The sequence below is a fragment of the Trachymyrmex cornetzi genome, unplaced genomic scaffold (assembly GCF_001594075.2).
Source record: "Trachymyrmex cornetzi isolate Tcor2-1 unplaced genomic scaffold, Tcor1.1 scaffold144, whole genome shotgun sequence".
In the NCBI taxonomy this organism is placed as follows: domain Eukaryota; kingdom Metazoa; phylum Arthropoda; class Insecta; order Hymenoptera; family Formicidae; genus Trachymyrmex; species Trachymyrmex cornetzi.
In genome coordinates, this window is record NW_017296027.1 from 535,174 (window position 1) to 555,430 (window position 20,257).

At 29.9% G+C, this 20,257-nt stretch overlaps 5 protein-coding genes across 7 annotated transcripts in view; 3 read left to right on the forward strand and 2 right to left on the reverse strand.

Annotated features, from left to right (window-relative positions):
* The window catches only part of LOC108757490 (1-acyl-sn-glycerol-3-phosphate acyltransferase gamma), a 6,994-nt gene extending 4,116 nt beyond the window's left edge, over window positions 1-2,878 (forward strand). The window contains exons 2-7 of the mRNA XM_018501923.1: window positions 102-346; window positions 426-598; window positions 734-895; window positions 1,040-1,378; window positions 1,765-1,984; window positions 2,787-2,878. Coding sequence (XP_018357425.1) covers window positions 166-346; window positions 426-598; window positions 734-895; window positions 1,040-1,378; window positions 1,765-1,984; window positions 2,787-2,875 — 1,164 coding nt within the window. The 5' untranslated portion in view covers window positions 102-165 and the 3' untranslated portion in view covers window positions 2,876-2,878. The remainder of the gene's footprint in view (window positions 1-101; window positions 347-425; window positions 599-733; window positions 896-1,039; window positions 1,379-1,764; window positions 1,985-2,786) is intronic.
* Window positions 2,879-5,480: 2,602 nt separating this feature from the next.
* LOC108757471 (uncharacterized) lies at window positions 5,481-7,607 on the reverse strand. Its single transcript, XM_018501891.1, has 3 exons — window positions 7,593-7,607; window positions 5,913-6,136; window positions 5,481-5,774 (listed from the first exon to the last, which is right to left on the reverse strand). The coding sequence occupies exons 1-3, from the start codon at window positions 7,605-7,607 to the stop codon at window positions 5,603-5,605; spliced, it is 411 nt and encodes a 136-aa protein (XP_018357393.1). The 3' UTR covers window positions 5,481-5,602.
* Window positions 7,608-7,620: 13 nt separating this feature from the next.
* On the forward strand, window positions 7,621-11,182 carry Obp59a (Odorant-binding protein 59a). Of its 2 annotated transcripts, none has more exons than XM_018501926.1 (6): window positions 7,621-7,747; window positions 9,341-9,579; window positions 9,872-10,013; window positions 10,476-10,511; window positions 10,583-10,777; window positions 11,089-11,182. In XM_018501926.1, the coding sequence occupies exons 1-6, from the start codon at window positions 7,676-7,678 to the stop codon at window positions 11,110-11,112; spliced, it is 708 nt and encodes a 235-aa protein (XP_018357428.1). In that variant the 5' UTR covers window positions 7,621-7,675; the 3' UTR covers window positions 11,113-11,182. The 2 variants fall into 2 exon arrangements, with proteins under 2 accessions (XP_018357428.1, XP_018357429.1); XM_018501927.1 differs by lacking the exon at window positions 7,621-7,747 and adding an exon at window positions 9,092-9,102.
* A 152-nt stretch (window positions 11,183-11,334) lies between these two features.
* Window positions 11,335-15,419, reverse strand: Ist1 (increased sodium tolerance 1-like protein). 2 transcript variants are annotated; one of them, XM_018501924.1, is made up of 6 exons: window positions 15,316-15,419; window positions 13,211-13,570; window positions 12,287-12,719; window positions 12,006-12,146; window positions 11,837-11,890; window positions 11,335-11,694 (listed from the first exon to the last, which is right to left on the reverse strand). In XM_018501924.1, the coding sequence occupies exons 2-6, from the start codon at window positions 13,477-13,479 to the stop codon at window positions 11,515-11,517; spliced, it is 1,077 nt and encodes a 358-aa protein (XP_018357426.1). In that variant the 5' UTR covers window positions 13,480-13,570; window positions 15,316-15,419; the 3' UTR covers window positions 11,335-11,514. The 2 variants fall into 2 exon arrangements, with proteins under 2 accessions (XP_018357426.1, XP_018357427.1); XM_018501925.1 differs by lacking the exon at window positions 11,837-11,890.
* A 460-nt stretch (window positions 15,420-15,879) lies between these two features.
* On the forward strand, window positions 15,880-18,382 carry Vha14-1 (V-type proton ATPase subunit Vha14-1). The gene is made up of 5 exons (XM_018501929.1): window positions 15,880-16,067; window positions 17,007-17,088; window positions 17,389-17,471; window positions 17,761-17,883; window positions 18,011-18,382. The coding sequence occupies exons 1-5, from the start codon at window positions 16,014-16,016 to the stop codon at window positions 18,038-18,040; spliced, it is 372 nt and encodes a 123-aa protein (XP_018357431.1). The 5' UTR covers window positions 15,880-16,013; the 3' UTR covers window positions 18,041-18,382.
* The last annotated feature ends 1,875 nt before the right edge of the window (window positions 18,383-20,257 follow it).

The window sequence follows — 20,257 nt, forward strand, 5'->3', positions numbered from 1 at the left end:
TATATATATATATATATATATATATATATTGTAAGGAATTTTATATATGAGCAATTTTATCTTTTTATCTTTAAACACTTGCCAATTTGTTTTTGTTGCAGGCAGAGAAACCAAATATTTATGTTTTCTATAAAACATATGGTCTAGTACTATTTATTTATCACAATGAGAGTTCTTGCCTTTGTGAAGCAATGGTTGGTGGTACACCTTTTGTTTGCCATCACATTTTTTACATCTGGCTTGATAATAAATTTCTTCCAATGCATTTTATACCTTGGATTGAAGCCCTTTTCAAAGTACTTCTACCGCAAGATCAACTATTATCTCTGCTATTCTTTTTACTGTCGTAAGTTTATTTGTTTTATATTACAGTTTTTGTTGTATTTCTAAAAAATTAATATGTTCTAAACGTTTATCTCCATCAGAATTGGTATTTATGGCAGAATGGTGGGCAGGATCGGACCTGGTATTATACATAGATAAGGAGGACTTTGATAAATATTTCGGTAATGAACACGGCTACCTTTTGATGAACCATAGTTACGAAACCGATTGGTTGATAGGTTGGCTGCTATGTGATCGTATGAGATTGCTAGGTGTATGTAATCTTTGAAAATAAATTTTTAAATACATGATACATATATACACATATGTGCGTGCGCCGTGCGTGCGTGTAATGTATTTATATATGTATATTGGTACAAGAACATTTTGAAAAATATATATTTTTTAGAACTGTAAAGCTTATGCTAAGAAGTCGATACAATATATTCCTACGCTGGGATGGGCATGGAAATTCGCTGAAAGTATCTTCCTTGAGAGGAGTTGGGAGAAAGATAAGGAGAATATTAAACTTCAAATCAAGGAGCTTGTCGAGTATCCTGATACAATGTGGGTGAGTATATCTTACCATTTTTTAAATCCAAACGTGTGCGTATTAGCTACTTCAGAGCAAATAATTCTAATGATTTCAGAGTATTTAATGTGCTGGTAAAAATAATTATATAGTTATAAAAATGGATATGTAAATTAATTATAGTTGCTGCTCTATCCCGAGGGTACGCGCTTTACGCCGAAAAAGCTAGAAGCTAGTCAGAAATTTGCCATCGAAAAAGGTCTACCAGTATTAAAATATCATTTAACGCCACGCACAAAGGGCTTTACCGCCAGCATTCCACATATGAGAGGCAAAGCAACGGCCATCTATGATATTCAGATAGCATTCAAGCCATCTGATCCTGTGAAACCGACTATGAAGAATCTTCTTTTTGGAAAACAGCTAGAAGGACATATGTATGCTAAAAGAATTCCAATTGAGGAAGTACCGGAAGGAGATGAAGCGGCTGCTGAATGGCTGCAGACGCTTTATCAGCAAAAGGTAGTATTAAATTTTCATTGCTCCTTGAATCAGATGGAAAAGTTGGTACTATTTTGGTAGAAATATAATTCTGGTACATAATAATGCTTTCTAAGTTTGAGTAGAAAGGCTTAATCTGAATTAAATTAAGAGTTGAGTAGTCATCTGTTCAATAAAGATAAAACCATATGTAATTGACTTGCTTTTATTACGCTTTATCCAACTTGAGTATTTTCAAGTACAAAAAGAACATTGGACTTTTTTTTCTGTGAGCATTAGGATAAAGGTCATAAGTTTGTGATTAAATCGAGTAGAACAAGAGAATTGATCTCTATTAAATGACTTAGTGTATTACTTAGATACAACAATATGACACGGTAACAATAGATGAAATCTTTGTTTGATAGGACCGTATGACAGAGAGTTTCTACGAGACCGGTGATTTTTTTACTACGAGCGGAGTACCTAGGATAGGTTCGTTCAGGCTAAAAAGAAGATACTATTCCCTTGTTAACACCATTTGCTGGGCGATAGTTGTTCTTGTACCAATGCTATATTACCTCCTAAGGCTCCTGCTATCTGGCTCGATCTTTGGCATTACTGTCGTGGTCGGGGTTATCTTTGTATGTGAGTATTATCTTTTATATTCACTTAATTACGTTATTATTTTCAACTCTAGTTACACTAAATTATTTACATTCAGCAATTGACAAAAAATAATTATTATATAATTATTATATAATTGTATATTAAAAATGTTTTAATTAAATATTATATGCGTATGTGTATATATATATATATATATATATATACACATACACATATAACATACATACGCACTCACATCCGCGTGCGTACGTAAACATAGGGTGTAGCAGTAGCAGAACGACGATATTGAGCTTATTTTTCGAAAAATGTACATTTTCTTGAAAAATGTTTCTGACGAAAGTTGTAGGGTTTTAATGGCATTTTCATATGACCTTTGGCATATACACTCACAGTTAAACCAATAGCACTATCTATTATGTTAAGATGACCTTGAAGTTAGAACAGTTTTGTACGAAACATTTTATCGATATACATTCATTAAAATTACCTTGTAATTTTATTGTATAAGCTACCGAACATGTTACCGTAAGATCTGACTCGTATGTAGATTGTCTAGCTTCAAATCACTTTCGTGTACCTTGGAGAAAATTAATCGCGCCAACGCAAAGATTCGGCTGTCAACTCTTCACAAGTCTCGAGTCTCAAACATACGCATTTTTTTCTGATGGCCTTTCGTGAAAAGAAATGCTTGGTTTATAATTTATATAAAATATATATATTCTGTCTGGGACACCCTATACATACAATGTCATTGTTATAAAAGCTACCTCAATTCATTTTAAATGTTGTATCATTTTAAACAGAACAAATTAAATTACAGTTTATGTGCTAATGTACAAAACTCTCGGAATGTCGGAAATAAGCAAGAGTTCATCGTATGGTACGGAGGATACAAAAAAGGACAAATAATTTCAAAGCAATTGCTTCATGAGAGATGATTCCCGTAAAAAAATAGAAGTGTCAAAACAAGGATCGAAGAAACAGATTATACGATTATACGATTTAGATGAGAAGAGTGACAAGAAAGAAGATTGGAAAAGAATACAGCAGATACGTATATATTTGATTTATACTCTTGTGTAATTCATTCAGTGCGCGCAAGCGCACGTGATGCAACAAATGCGTTTTCTATATGGATTAAATATGTAACACATAGACTTACATATACTCAATATGCAGAGTATTCCGAAATTCACGAATAAAAATACAACATTAAGAAAGTTTCCAAAAAATTAAGTAAAACAGTTATTTGTAAATTTTTATTTTAAGTAATAGTTTTATGAAATAATAAGAGTTTAAATATGACCAATTGCAGACTACGTTTGAACGCTGAAGTGCACGTTTACTAGTAGCGTTTTTCTTTGAGATGCACTGGGTGAAGTCTTCCTGCTCCCGGTTGACTTTTATTTTCAAATTTTAAATGTCACACTGACTCTACATCATTCCTTTGTTGAGACGGTGTAGCAAAATCTCACTTCATGCATAAAACTTGCCCATAGCCGCGGAAATATGGTATATCAAATTTCGCCTATGATCAGCCATGGAAACACGCTACACTGTCTAATAGTGTTTTCTACTGGGAGAACTAGTGCAATACTAGTGCATACTGAGTGTAACTTTATTGTTCCACTGTAAAAACCAGTTCACATATTTTTAGTGTTTAATGTTCCATTGATAAAACTGGTGCAAAAACTTGCACTGAGTTCAACTTTTTTTCCACTGTATTTGAAGTCAGTGGAGACCAGTGCAAGTTGAAATTGAGCTAAGGTATGATATTATGTTATGATACGATATTACATTATTCTAATTAATGTCATTGTGTTAGTTTTGATGTTTCTAATAATAACTACGCAATGATATTTTAATGTTTAAACTCTTGAAACGTAAAAAATTAATTTTAAAAAATGTTTTAAATAAATAAATAAATCAGAATATTGTAAAGTAATTTTAAGTTTGAACATAATTATATATATTTTTAGAGGTGTTATAAAATGGATATCTTATGATATATTCCATTGAATCGCACTAAACCTGCACTATTACTGCACTAGTGCAGTTTTCATCGAAACTTGGCACAGCGCTGGTGTTGCACCAGTTTTCTCAGTGGAAAACGCTATAAATGTTGCACTAGTCAAGGAAAAACGCTATAATGGTACCATACACTCGATTTGTGGACAGGTGACCGTCTAAATATAAGCTATAATTGGTTACATTTAAAACCTAACCTTAGATCTCAAAAACTACTGCTTAAAATAAAAATTGTATACATAACTTTTTTATTTAATTTTTCTAAAACTTTCTTGTGGTATTTTGATTTGCAAATTCCAGGACACCCTATATATACGTACACATATACGTGTGTGTATGTATGTGTGTGTGTGTATATGAGTGCGTACGTGTGGTGCGCGCGCGCGCGCGCGCGTGTGTGTATATATACTTGGTATTATATATTATATGACGTTTACATCTTTTTTGCGTTATTTTTTTCGTATATAGCAATTGTTATTGTTAAATAAACGATTTAATCCCAATCATAGACAACAGTTATTTATCTAAAATGCCTTGGAGTGTTTCGATAAGAGTCCGGTTCTTTTATACAGTGGATTCAGCATCAGCGAAGTATTAACTTCCAGTAATTTATTGGCAATAAATATAAGTATTAATAGATACCCTTGTTAAGCTGTGTTAAACAATATAGGATGTTAAACAATTTTAGAATTTATATACATATATTTCAATGATGAAATTAAGTAATCCACAGTTTTAAAAAATTCATGGTGTTTTAAAAAATGTTGCTAATATAATTTTTGTCTTATTATTATATGTGTTTAACCTTATCATTATATGTGAAAATGATTCTGTTATTATCTATTAATTCTTTATTTTGCAAAGTTGCATCATCAATGTGTTCGACTGTCTGTGATTGCTTCAATCATTAATGTTTCTTCCAATGTAGTTTAGTTTTAATCTTAGTTCAACTGTCTCTTCATCTTTTTCTAGTTTCAAGAATTAGAAAAAGATGAAGTGCAAGTTGAATCGAAATTAAAGTATTTCTATATTGGTAGAAACAGACATAAATCTATTTTAGTGCACAGAATCAAGACCACCTTTTGTCCCTATAACGTTGTAAACCATGTTTACGGCCCGATTTATTCTGAAGTTATAACATCCAATTATATAACTACTGATATTAAATGTCCTGTTAAAAGTATTTTACAATGAAATTATTATATCAACGTAGTAACTTTGTCGTTAAGTAGTTTACACAACATCTAACATCAGTAAAAATGAAGATTTTTTAGTCAAAACGTTATCATTAATAAAACACATTCTATAATGTTCAAAGTATTTTTCATATTTTTGGTTCGTACCAGATGGATAGCTTTAGAGAATGGCAACATCAATTTGCATTAAATAATTTGATGCTAATTTGACTCACAATCAGTGTAATCACCGTAAAACTTTACAAAGATGCGATAATGATGAGCCAATTCTATACTGATTTATTAAATACCATATAACTTGTATAACTTAAAATCTATTTGAGCAATAGTTATTTTCTATTGAATGTAAAATGTCTGATATAGGTATACATGAATTAGTAGTTTTATTTGGAAAGTATTTGAGATACGTGCATTAAGTTTCAGATTTGTAAGTGATGGTTTCATGATGGCGTTCTTGGTAACCACCAGCGGGGCCCGCTATGTAGTTGACAATTCTGAGGTTTCCTTTTGCATCGTAAAAACCATATCGACCTTTGACGCTTCCATCTCGACGACGCTCTTCCATTTTGTACTGTCTATTTTTTCTAAGAGTTTTATACGTATTTTGATCTTTTCAATCATTTTCTTGAAAATTTTTATGAAATTTTCCTTAATCGATTTATTTTTTTTTACATACGCGATAATTAATATAGTTATAATGATGGCAGAGCAATGTATATTACCCATGTCCAGTATCAAAACCGAATACGTATGTTCCTGGTCCTCGATGATTCCTTATTTGAAAATCTATTCGACTTCCATCTGGTGATTGGTCTGATGTCCTTTTCAACATCATAGCGGAATAAATTGTCGAAATATTACTTGTATGTATCGGTGTGATTTTTCCATTTGTATTATCATCATACACTGGCAACGTAATCGCGAGTGAAAAAAGTTTTAGAAGAAGCTACGAAAAAAAGCATAGATAATTAAAAAATTTTGGCTTCTTATAATTTTATTCTTTTATTTACAATACAATTCTATTATTTCTAGATACTATAATAATATTTCTTTTAAGAATTAAACTTTAGAGAACGGAGGCTTATTTTTTAAATCTTAATTATTTTTCCTTGAATAAAAAATTTGTTATAATTCATTATTTTTATTTTATTTCTTATCTCAAAAGATGACATTGTTTCAGCGCCACTTTAATAGTGATTTTTCGGTCCTTTAAAGGACCGAAATTAATGAAATTCCATCGAATTGTATTTAGAGATAAAAATAATAAGAAAAATGGAACAGACGTAGACCGAATAAAGAATAAATTTGAAAATAATGTGTAACATGAGCTAAAAATGCAGGAGATTCTTACAAAAGAATTTCATTTGTTTAGGAATTTTGTTTATTATTTTCGATCAGTAATTGATTTTGCATCGGACAATAATAACAGAATACTCGTATAATCATATGCTCCGTTTTCAAAACATTCGAAATTTATTTAATTGACTTAACGTTTTTTACGATTTTAATATGAAAAATAATTAGAATTAAAAACTATTTCGTTGATTAGACAGTTTTTTATTAGTATATTGAAAAATGCTAAGTATAATATCAAGAAAATATATTATTATTATAAACATAAAAAACTAAAAAAAATAGAAAAAATCTTATTTTTCTATATTTTATTATAGTATCAGAGTTTAAATAATAAAATTGAACATTATTTTTAATTATCTGTTGTTTGATTAATAATTTGTATAGAAAAATTGCACCTTATTTTCATAAACCTGGCGTTGATGTTTTTGTTAATCTTTACAGGTTCAGTTTTTGTATGTGATAAAACATACAAAATGAACATTCGAAATGAACACACATCAAGTTCTGAAATTTATATAGAAACTGTGAAAATTATATGAAGACTTCTAAGAAAAATTTTTACCAAGAAATTTATTAACATATAATTTAATCACTTTCACATTTTCGTGGTCTGTTTCCTCGATCTGTATTCTTATCTCTCGTATATACAATTGTCATGTCAGAGAAGAATATAATTATTATAATTTAATCATCTTTCGTTGAAAGACATTTCTCGCAGAGTATTTTATGGTAATAATACAGGTACTTACAAAGCACTTGATGTACATTATATCTTCTTCGGTGAACAATTGCTAGAGAATTGATCGTTCGAACATACCTTCACGAAGCTTTCACTTTCCCCATGATCAGATCTCTTTCCTTTTCCTGTTTCTTTCTCTTTTTGACATCCAGTGATTTTCTCGTACAAAGGACTTACTCATAACAATGGTCACGGCAATATGATCAGCAATTGGAATAATTGTAAAAGAGTAGTCGAGCGTGTCTCCATCCGGAGGCATGGAACAATATTTTGTTTTGCAATAATTATTTCTATCAACTTGTCTCACCGGTGATACAGGCATTTTTAAAGCTATTGTATAAATACATGTTGAAAAAGTGAGGATGTTTCATTTGAAAGGATAGAGCTCGCATGAAAATGGTGACAAGAATAATTTTTGTTGTTCTATGCAGCCTTTGTTTGCTGCTGTTAGAATCAGCGAATGTAAGTAACTGAAAGAGATCTGTTGGTCATGTATTTACTTATTAAAATGTATTTACTTATTTTCTGATGAAAAAAATGTGGAATAGCGCTATTTATTATTACATATTATATCGAATAAATGTTTTAAATATTTTAAAATTACAATATATATATATATATATAAGTCGAAAAGTTTGGCGGTATTTTGTTAGCTCAAAATTATATATACAATATCTTCGTTAAAAATGATCAAAATTTAAATTTTAAAAAAGGGTTTTAAAGCTTGAAATCTCTACTTTCGAATGGTTATTATATTTTTTGAGTTTATGTGAGTTTTGTAATTTTTATATATAGAAAATTATGAGCTGAAAAAAGGGCAATTGTTCTTCTCACCTTGTATGTCACGTGTCAAAAAAAATTGCGAAATTTTTCGACTATCTATACTGTGAAAGTTTGGAATTTTTCCTTACAAAATCGTTTTTTAAAGATGTTTCTACAATTTTTTGTTTTCGAGTTATTCGCGAGTTAAGTAAAACGGAGCATTCTGATTTTGATTGCTCATAACTCCATTAAAAATCATCGTACTGCAATTAAAAAAACCGATTCTTAAAGCTGAAATCTTTATAACCATTGCGCAATGGAAAAAAAGGACAGTAATATCACATTCTTAGCTCAAATGTACAATATTCTATTTTTTTTTAAATTGGTAATTACATCACACTTGATAGAGCAACGTTTCAGCTTTAAGAATCGTTTCAGCTTAAGAATCTGTTTTATTAATTACGGTATGATAATTTTTAACGGAGTTATATGAGCAATCAAAATCAGAATGCTCTTTTATTTAATCCGCGTGTAACTTAGTAACAAAAAGTCGTAGGAACATTTTTTAAAAACAAACTTTTAGAAAAAATTTTAAGCTTTCACGTCAGATAATCGAAAATTTTGCAACAAATATATTCTGTATATAATTTTGAGCTAACAAAATTCCGCAGAACTTTTTCTCTGACCCAATATATAAAAGTTGTAAGATTTTAAGTAACGTGTCACGTAGCGATGTTATTAAAATATATTGAATCTTGTTAAGGTCACATAAAAATCACTTTGAAATTTGTAAAAGGGAAATCCCCATTTTCCCTGACGGAAAAATTTCGTTGAAATTTCGCTGAAATTGTTCTTCGTTTTGGAACTCTTCAGTGAATTTCGCTGAATGCTCGATTTTTGTTGTTTTTGCTGTCATTATTTGATATAAGTGCTGTAGCTTTACCGGGTTTTCGCTGTCACAGTGACATCAGATATCATGCTTGATTTCTGCTGTCAGTATTTGATATGGCAAACTTTGCCCGATATTTGCTGTGTTCAGCAGAGAAAACTAATCAGTTAGCGATTAGTGATTCTTTAATATATTGGATCTTTCATTTAGTTCTTCGCTGGATCTAAGTATAGGAACCAATCACATTAAAGAATCACACTAAGAGCTCAATACTATCTTTAATAGTATCTCGTTGGTGGTCAATTAAGCGTCAAGCTTTCTGCATTATGAGACTTGAAGATTACAGCATCACCGAGATTAAAAATACATAATAATTATTTCAGCAAATTTTTATATGTTTGCAGTCATTAAAATGCAGATCAAGTGTCCAGCAGGTTCAACACGATCAATACCAGAAGGTTATGCAGATTTGCAAAGCACGATCTAAAACTGATAACAATCATAGCAATAATGATTCATCGAGTGAAGGCGACGATAGCGATGACTCTTTAAGCGTAGATTTGTTTGGTACAAGGTTTTTTATTATGAATGGCGGCAACAAGTTCTCCAACATACAGTCTTGGAAAGACCCTAATGAGAATCGGTAGCGAAACAAGATGAAATAATCATCCACGAATAACTGATATAATTAGATAATAATAAGAACTAAAAATATTAAAATCAGTATAATTAAAGCCGATAGTACACGATATTTGTTGCTAACTGGATTAGATTCTTGTAACCGTACAAATTGGGATGGCAAGATTCTAATCCAGCTAGCAATCCAGTAGGAAAACAAGCATCGTATACCACCGACTTAATATTTATGTATGTATAATAAAGGAATCATAGAAACGATCAGAAAAACATATTAATGATTGACACTATTCCATTAGTTATACAAACGGAAACCGGAAAAGCAGTCATTCTTCTCGTAGCAGCAATAATCGTGATTTCAGCTATTCCAATAGAGCTGGTAGGTCGAGCTATGACCAAACGTATGACGACTTCGAGAATTATGGCAAGCAACAAGAACAAGTAAGATATATTAATAGAGCTCTAATTATGTATAAATACATACATATTGTTTTCTCGAAGTATTCATATTTTGAATTCATATTTTAAAAAACGGCAAACTAAAATTAAAATTAAAGAAAAAAATGTAAAATAAAAGAAATGCAGTCATCATCTGTAGCAATAATGGCTTCTGCACACTGGACAATACTGGATGCGGAAATGCTTGCCACGCGGCAAAATTGGCGTTCAGCAGAGAAAGCTTTGCAACTGTTGTAAAATTCTTCAATAATTAATAAGTATTATTTTGAAATATTTTATATACACTTTTTTTGTTAGTTTTCAAGTTAATAGTAATATGTCTTTTTATCGTAATAGAAATATTTTGAGCCAATATTGTTTTTTTTTTTTTTAGAATATGTCTAATAACAATACAATAATTTAACAATTTATATTAACACAAAGTATTATTTAATTTTATTATAGTGCATCACCCAGTGTTTCTTCAATGAATTAAATATGGTAAATATATATATATACTATTTCAAAACTTAATAGATAGACTGATTTTCTCAATTCTGGCTTTTTAATAGGTGGATCAAAGGGGATACCCTGAGCAAGTCTCGATCATTCAGTTTATGACACGTAATACGCACAATCCAGAATTACAGGATTTGATAGAGGAAGCTGTCATAGAATGTTATCATTATTTGGATTCAGATGTGAGACAGAACGCATGTTACTTCTCGGAAAATCTCCTGACTTGCTTAATTGATAAAGGAAAGGAAGTATGTATATAAATTTTTCAAGGACCACAATTTAGTGGCATAACAATTATAGAAACGTTTGTACAATTTTGTACTCCTTGGGTTATTAATAATGTATGGACATCTTAGAATTTCTCTTTTCTTAGAATAAATAAAAAATATATATAAATATATAATAAGTACAGAAGTTTAATTTAGTATTAAAAAATAAAAATTTTAGTTAATAAAAATTAAATATAGTAAAATAAAGGATGATATTTAAAAAATTCTATGAGAATGAATTTTAAAAATACAAAAAATTCTAATATTTTTTACGTAATTGATTTTTTCAGAGATGCGAAGATTGGGATGATTGATAACATTGTATAGACATCTTACATCTAATAATTTCTGTAGAAGAAATAAATAAAGTGAGAAGTAAGAAATAGGAAGATCATTCTCATAAAAATATTAATTTTAAAATATTATATACACTTGTAAAACATTATAGAGTACATGTAATAATGATAAAAAGATTAACACGTTAATTAATATAACAATTTATGTGTATTTGATTACACGTAGGTAAAGCATCTTCGTAGGTAAAGCATAATTATATATTTTTATTTTCCTTATTGCAAAAGAGCTTAAAGACTGACATAAATTTCCTAGACCTTCTCTTTTTGCACAAGGCACTACTAAATACAACACCTTGCGAGGATAAAGTGATAACAAAATAACACGTTTTACATACGTTGCTTTTATCTCTCTATTAATCGTTACTTCCTCTTCTTCAGGTCCTCGAATCGTTTCATCAAGTCATCAAAATCAATGTCATCATTCACGGATAAATTCGCGGGCGAATCATTGTTCTCTGTCGGCACTGCTGGCAAATCCGGAAGTTGATAGTTGTTTATTGGTATCTTGGACCTTGGTTGGGGTTTTGGTTTCTCATCTGACTATATATGGAAAATATAATTGTACATATGTTCTTATGATTCAATAGAATTTTACGAAAATATTTTCATATTTTAGACAAATATCTTCATTTATTTTAATAATTATTTAAAAATTATAAAGATGAGAATTCTATGACTTTACCTGTTTATTTAAATCAGGTGGGAAGTTAGACTGGTACGGTGGTGGTAAATCTTCCTATAATTAATGATTTTTCAAATATTATAACTAAAAATATTTTTTATTATCACTGTTAACATTAATAAAAAAATATAATTTGAGAAATTATTGACAATAAACACAAGTTACTTACGGGTTTGTTCGAATTAGCATTGTCTAGAGGTATGTTGTACGAAAGTGTAGTGGGATTGAAAGAAGTATTCTGATCTTTTTCAATAGAAGGTGGAGATGTTGGGGATACAAATCCCAAGGTATGAGTATCTTTCTCCGAATCCTGGAACATGATATTTTTAATGATGCAATGATCAAAATTATTAGAAATCATTATTAAACGATTTCATAAATTCAGCTTGCTAATTTCTAAAAATTATATTAGTATTCTTCCATTTTTAAACAAAAATAGATTTAAATTACCATGCTCGAATGAAATCCAGGATCGGGTAATAGAGGTGCTTGTGGATAACCTATGAAGCCAGGAGGATGAGGTATTCCTCCACTGGCTGTGTCCAGATTATTCCTTGATTCCCCTCCTATGTCTATTAACATCGCATCCTGGGCTTCTGCCATTATTTGTGGATCTGGCTCATATTCCACGTTGTAATTCTTGGCGATTTCTATTAAATATTTCTCCACAAGTAATTTTGATGGTGATTGCACGCTCATTTTATGCTTCAGTTTTTCTGATATGGTTTGAATTGCTTCTTCTCGGCAAGCTTCTGTATACTGTTTACCATATTTGGATGTCAAGATGTCCGCTATCACTTTGATTTCCTGTACATCTGTCTGGATGCGAGGCGCCGCCCAAAGAATGGTTGATATAGCTTCTGCCAAACCGTCGTCAAGATTTCTGAATAGATAATAAATTAAAATTTTTTATATCTGAATAATAAATTACTTTAAAGTAAGTTGTTATTTTAATTAATGAATTATTAATCGATTTTGTTTATCAAAAAGTTCGAAGGAAATATGAGTGGAAACATACGTTGTCACTAAAATTTATATTATATTTATAAGTTATCATTACAAGTCATTGGGTGTATTCAGCAGATTCAATTGTTGTACAACCGTTTTATGATTGTCTGCTGAAATATCATTCTTCTAGATCTAAAAGTATAATCCAATCAACGCGAAGAAAACTTCCAACAGTTGCAAAATAAACGTTCTGCTGAATACAGCCATTGTGATATATGTAGATTATATATTTAGGATCGTCTTAAGTACAATCTTAAGATGTCACAAGCCAATCACGAAGTTGTATTAGTATCTTAAGATATTACTTAAGGCAGTTTTAAAATAAGAGCAGACTATGAATACCGACCATAGAGCCACAATACTGACTTTATTTGCTGGATAAGACCAAAACGTGCCAGCAACAAATCGCAGTACATCTCCAACAACTCCATTGCTTCCACCATGTAGTCCTCACGAATAATATGTTCTACCCTGATCTTAGCACGCTCCGTTTTACCAGTGGCAATAAAATCAGCAATCTCGCGACGCGCCTTCTGCGCCAACTCTGTTTTCTTCTTTTCTAGCAATTTCAGCCGGTTGATTGCTAGACGCAAATGCGTTTTCAACTTTGTATAGTTTGGCCCACTTGAGAACATTCTTGATGTATTTTCAGTATGACTGAGAAAATTACTTGTAAAACTAACTAGTTACAATATTTTTCTTTCAAAAAGTAACTAGTTATCGTTTCTGAAATGTTACAGTTACAGTTATTATTTTTCAGCTAATCTTTTGTTAATTTTTTATAATTTCTATGCGTTGCTATTTTAAATATAAGAATCTTATACATTTCTGTATGACATTACTAGATTATTTTATTTATTAAACATTCAATTATACGCTCTATATTATTTATAATAAATTAATATATACACTTGGAATCAAAATTAAAAAATCAATAATAAGATAAGTTGATATATATACTGTAAGGATCATAATGTAATTTTTAATGCAGATATTTTTTTAGAGTGTGATGATTAGAAATAAAGATACATATGTTCTAATCACGAGAAATAATCACTGATTATTTAATACTTTATTTTCAGCTCATATGTTGGCGAATAAGTTGTACAGGGTGTCCCGAATTTAAATAATCAAACTTCGGGGGCGAGTAGAGGATCAATAAACCAAGAAAAAAAGTTCTTTAGAGATATGCTCGTTTTTGCTTCGTTTTGTGTGGACGGATGAAGGTTTACAAGAAGAGGAATTATTAATCAAAGAAATTGTCATGTAATGGGTTCATGAAAATCCCAGGACTGTACTTAAAGTAACTATCAAATTAGTTATTAAACTAATATTATATTTATCAATTCTTTGTTGTATGACAAATGTTTCAAGCATATAAATTAGCTATAGGAAAGAGGTTGTCAGATCTATCTATCTTATAGCAATCTACAAGTTTGAAAAATTGTTGTATGACAAAACAGACAAATATAATCTTAACTAATGCCTAATGTTTTACAACAACCGTGAGTGTAGTTATGAATGGTTTTAGTTGTAAGAATTGAATCACGGTGGAATATTCTCTTTATATTCTACTTGATTAGTCAATTCGTGCAACTATAATCACTTATAACTTATGTCTATTGTAGAATAGGCTTTAATTACCAAAAATGTAATTAAGTTACATTTTTACAGTTATAAATGGAAAGAGGAATGAAATCGAATTGAAAAAGTAACTCTAACTGCATTATAAATATTGAATTATTTTTCTATCTTTAGTTATCACTATATATCAGCTGTTTCTTTTACTAAAAATTTTCCAATTTATATCTATCTAATTTTAACCCATAAATAACTGGGATTCAATGCCAAGAGGAAATTTTAAAATGATCAAAATCAGATAAAAGTTGATTATAGATATTTATGGTGTCATTTTTTATAATATAAAAGTGTATAATCACTTGTATATTTATGAATTTTTTTTCATTATTAAAAAAAATGATAATTATTTAGAAGATACTCCTCACTTTCAATTTCAATTAATAAAATAATGCTTATTCAACGCATTTTTGTACTGTAAAAACAAAAATTATATAGAAAATAATTTGTGTTTTTAAAGCAGAGAATTTGTGCAACCCTCCATGATCTATCGATATGTTACAAATTTCTTAACCTAATACTTAACAATAGTTAACTTCAACGATAAAAAAAACTAACAATTAATATCTCGCGTCTCTGGACTGAGCACAACATTTTACTGCCAGAGTCTTTCGTTCTATGCATAATCGCGTGGAATGAACATAATTTCATTGAAATTGAAGGGAAAGAGCGTCTTCTGGATAATTGTCGAAAAAATATTGCGATATTTGTAACAATTTGATATACAATTCATTGATTAATTAATTCAATTCTAGGTTATAATTGCATATTTTTTTCTAACCGAAACAAAAAGTTTAAATATTAAGAATACAAATAAGATTAATTCAATATACCTTTTAACGATGATAGCACAACCTTTTTTACTGATTAAGACCATTAAGAAAATGACAATTCTCGAACAACATTACTCATGACAGTCATGACATCACTAACAGTTATCTCGATCTCGGGCTCGGGAGAAGACTGGTAATTTTTAAAACAGAATCTAGTAATTAAATTTTTCAGAGCCGCGGCAACACTGGTAAATGTGACTAGGTCTGTTCGTTTGCTTGCACTTTTGGCACTCGACATCTTCGCTTTCTCTCTTTAGCAAAATATAGATCTGTTTTTTATTGCCGCACTTTCTGAACTAGTACACACAGTGCAATAAGTTAAAGTGAAACAAACGTATATTTGTTTCACTTCAACTTATTGCACTGGTTCAGAGTGCAGCAATAAAAAAACAGACCTAATGTATTTTCTATCTCATTTTAAGTGCAAAAATATTTGGGGATTTCATGCAACGCGAACAGATCTATTATATAAATATTTTTGCACTTAAAATGAGATAGATACATGTTTTGCTTTAAAAAGAGAGAAAGCAAAAATGTCAAGTGACAAAAGTGCAAGCAACGCGAACAGACCTAATGTGGCACGTGACGAGCTATGGTAATTGGTATACGTTTCGTCAGCTGACGTGCAAGCGACATTAGAATATACTTTGGGCGAAAGCTGGTTTCACGAGATTTAATTTATTTTCGAGACAAACACAATGACACTTCATTCTGCAGGAAAGGGTAAACTTTTAGCGGTGATTGGCGACGAGGTTCGTGTAAATATAGATGTTTAATTATAACCTGATCGAAGATGATCTTTAAAGACTCAGATCCAATGGAGAATCGTGAGAGCTTGATATTTTGTTTTCTCATAGTTTCATTGGTGTCCGCAGTCAGCAGCTGCATAATAATATGTACGATTAAATTAAATTATAGTACATTATATGTATAAATTGTTAGATTGCTGTAGTTAATAAAACTAACATGTATATACTTGTTCCATTCAATATGATTCTACAATGTTAAATATCACGAATTTTGTAATCTTACTCTATCTTTATAATTGAGAGTGTTTTTGGTAAAATGTTCAGAAGTACTATCTCATTCTTTTCAGTATTTATTAAAACTAATTATAAAAAGACTTATATGCAATATTTTAAGAGAAAACTTATCGTTCTTATGAGAAAAACTCTGCAATTGCATGTATTTTCTCATATGATTTTAATTATAGCAAAGAATAATTTGATTCAAAACTTGTATCTATAATGTATACATATTTACTGCTTTAATTAATTTAAAATTATAGCAAAGGTAGAAGTTCCCTCTTAAAATATTGTATACTTGTCTTTTTACTAGTTTTGCTAATTACTGAAAAAAACCGTGTTTTCTGATGGAGTAGTACTTTTGAACATTTACCAGGGTCTTTGCATCTAATTTTTTTCAGAAAATTTCTATTTTTAGTATATCAGACTCATCAATTTAATAAAGTGAAAGATTTGAATAACTACTGTGAATGGTATTTTTAATTAACATAAAATTGATATTTAACATTTTTAATATATGCAATACAATTATCTAGTTTTTTCTATAAGAACTATAAAGCCTCTTTTTAAAACATTGTATACATATCTTTTTTAACTAATTTTGTTAATTATTGAAAAAACTGGTTTTTGATGTGGTAGTACTTCTGAACATTTATCTTATTTCAGGATACTTGCGTAGGCTTCTTACTAGGTGGAGTTGGAGAGATAAATAAACATCGTCAGGCTAACTTTATGGTTGTCGACAAAAGTATGTATTAGTCGCATATTATAATGCAAATACTTCAGCTGTATGCAACACACAGCTGAGTATTCCTCATTATTCCTAAAAAAGCAACAAACTGATTGATTAATTACTGATTAGATAATCTATTATTATTTATTGTTGTTTCACTCTATAAAGAAATATAATGTAATCATAATTATAATCATTATGAAAAATATTTTGTATACAATTATATTAAGATTGTGTTGTATACAATTATATTAAGAATGTGCACATTACTTAAGGTACATTGTACATTAATAAAAAATAACGCGATTCTTATAGATACAGCAGTAAGTGAAGTAGAGGATACTTTTAAGCGATTTATCAAGCGTGATGACATTGACATCATTCTTATTAACCAGAATGTAAGTAGCAAAGATAATTATTTCATTGATAATTAAAAAAATTTTTTTTTAAAGTCCTAACATTAGATTTGCTTGCGTTATTCCTAAACATTTTTGCAATTAGAATGAAAAATATATGTTATTGGGTATTGAGAAGAGAGAGAGAGAGCAAAGATTCTAAATGTAAAAAGTGCAAGCAAACAGACATATTAAGTTGTACTCTGTTTATGGTAATAAAAGTAATTTCGTTTAATTTAAAACAATGCTTCTTTGTATTCTCTGTAATCTGACATTTGGTACTCTATCGCAGGTAGCTGAAATGATTCGTCACGTAATTGATAGTCATACTCAACCGATACCCGCTGTATTGGAAATTCCAAGTAAGGATCATCCATATGACGCCAGCAAAGATTCCATCTTGAGACGTGCTAAAGTATGACATTTTATTTTATTTATTTATTGCGATTGAGATTGATTATTACGCGATAGCGGATTATCGTTCAATTTAACACATTTATTCTTTTCTCTTGGAAAATCTTATTTGTTATAATTGTTTACAGGGGATGTTCAATCCAGAAGATATTCATTAATATATATATGATGTTAACAAGATTGCATCGAATGTGTACAATAGGAATGGAATTATTTGTTCGGTTATGCGTTCCAGTATCTATTCTCTGTTGTTTGGTAAAAGTGATATAAAATTACAGGCTTCTTACAACAAGCTGTTAATCGACTACTCATATCATATTAGTAGTAAATCAGAATTATAAGTCAGAATTGTCCAGGATGGATTTGGCTTGAAATTGAAATTGTTAGTATTCATGCCTATTATCATTCCTACTCGTCACTTCATTGCTGTTTTATCATAGCGCGCGATGCTGATTCTCAGGGATGACCTGTCTGAAATTGTTAAAAGTTTTGACTTGCGTCAGTCAATATATTTCAAATTATTCTGTTATTAATATTATTATTCATAATGTATTTTTATAGTTCAATATATTATGAATAATAGTATCTTATAATATTAGCAGTAGAATACTTTTAAACATAGAGAATGATATAGGTAAAAAACTTTTAATGATTTCAAACTAATGTCGTGTTTGAAGCAGAGCGTTGCGTACTACAACAAAACAGCAAAGAAATGAAGAATAGAAATAGTAATATATATATATATAGGCATAAATACTTATTTCAATTTTAAGTCAAAAGTATCCATTCTGAATAGCTTTGTTCCAAGTCATAAATTTTAGGAAACTTACATCCAGACTAAATCTGTATTAGATTGTTACGTCATAATATTTCAGCCAATTAAAAGGCTGGTCATTTTTAAGGCAAATAATTATATATAATGTGATTGGTCAGTTCTAACGTAATCTAAATTTTAAATCGTAAGAAATATAATTTGGCCATCTCTACGCAATTACTGATTACTGATTCATTGTTATCTTATTACACACTAACTGAACTCGCTTCTTGCTTCTGATGTATTACTAACGACTTATTGTAGAAAGCCCATTAGAGTTAACATACTGTTATGAATGAAAACTAATGAATGAGGTAGCTAGTCCTTTAACATCATTTTAAAATGTGTTCTTTATGTGAATATATACATACAGTGGCGTGCAAAAGTTTTCAGTAGAGCCAGTAACATTTCTATTGTGATTTATAAGAAAAAAAACTGATAAAATTTTAATCATTATCAGGTATTACAAGATCAGGTGTACGAGATTTCGTTATCCACATCTTGTATTAATATCCGATAATGATTAAAATTTGGTCAGGCTTTTTTTAGAGTACAAAATGTCATTGGCCAGAAATTTTTGCACGCCACTGTATATCTAATTATTTATTATATTGAGATGGTTCTTTAGTAAAGTGCTGAAAATTTAGGGTGCTTCGTACTCAGGGCCCACATAAAATCACAACTATCTGCATAATTTGGATATTAAAACTACGTATATATCTTAATAAAATAGTATGAAATATACAACAGTAAATCTCTCCCTCTCTCTCCCTCAAAAGTTGCATCTTCACCAAACAAAAATAAGACGAGATTATGTTTACTTTTTCGAGATTGTATGCAAGTTTACACACAGAAATATCTTTACAGAATGGCCATTAACTCATTAATTTTTTGTGACCATTACAATCGTAATTTTTTAAACTATAATCTCGTTTTTTAAGAGAAGTCTATAATAATATTTGTGTATAGTCAATTAAAGAAGAGTTTTCTTACTTGTCACTAAGTTATATATTAAAAGTTACATTTTCAACATTCTTTTTCTCTCATTTCATCGTTAACCTACTCTAGAATTTTGCACATATCAAGTTTGGTACTTCAACTTCACTATATAAAAAAATTGGATATTTCTGTGGACATTTCTGTGTAACTCGATTAACTAAAGAACCATCTTAATGAAAATAAATATGGCTGCATTCAACACAGAACACAACAGTTTTGCAACTGTTTACTGAGATAGGACCTTTCCTCTAGATCTAAAAGTATAATCTAATCAGCACGAAGAAAACTTTCAACAGTTACAAAATAATAATTCTGCTAAACGCAGCTAATTTATATTTTGTATTTTATTGTAATAAGGTGACTTTACACTGATCAATAATACTGATCAGTGATATTAAATCAGTAATACTGACAGTATTATTGATCATATAAGGTCATAAGAATATACATGGCTTTTAATTCAAATCTTAAATGAAATGAATTATTGTTGGTCATCGTCATCCCCCCCCCCCCCCCCCAATTAATTACTTGAATCTAATACTGAAAATTACATTGATACTGA

Coding starts and splice junctions, on each gene's coding strand:
- LOC108757471 (XM_018501891.1), bottom strand. Junction 5,775..5,912: donor GGTTTTGATACTGGACATGG/GTAATATACATT, acceptor TAAAACTCTTAG/AAAAAATAGACAGTACAAAA.
- Obp59a (XM_018501926.1), top strand. CDS start 7,676: ATGAAAATGGTGACAAGAATAATTTTTGTTGTTCTATGCAGCCTTTGT. Junction 7,748..9,340: donor TGCTGTTAGAATCAGCGAAT/GTAAGTAACTGA, acceptor ATATGTTTGCAG/TCATTAAAATGCAGATCAAG. Junction 10,512..10,582: donor TCTTCAATGAATTAAATATG/GTAAATATATAT, acceptor GCTTTTTAATAG/GTGGATCAAAGGGGATACCC.
- Ist1 (XM_018501924.1), bottom strand. CDS start 13,479: ATGTTCTCAAGTGGGCCAAACTATACAAAGTTGAAAACGCATTTGCGT. Junction 12,720..13,210: donor GGTCTTATCCAGCAAATAAA/GTCAGTATTGTG, acceptor TTATCTATTCAG/AAATCTTGACGACGGTTTGG. Junction 11,695..11,836: donor CACCTGATTTAAATAAACAG/GTAAAGTCATAG, acceptor TTCCATATATAG/TCAGATGAGAAACCAAAACC.
- Vha14-1 (XM_018501929.1), top strand. CDS start 16,014: ATGACACTTCATTCTGCAGGAAAGGGTAAACTTTTAGCGGTGATTGGC. Junction 17,089..17,388: donor CTTTATGGTTGTCGACAAAA/GTATGTATTAGT, acceptor CGATTCTTATAG/ATACAGCAGTAAGTGAAGTA. Junction 17,884..18,010: donor CCATCTTGAGACGTGCTAAA/GTATGACATTTT, acceptor AATTGTTTACAG/GGGATGTTCAATCCAGAAGA.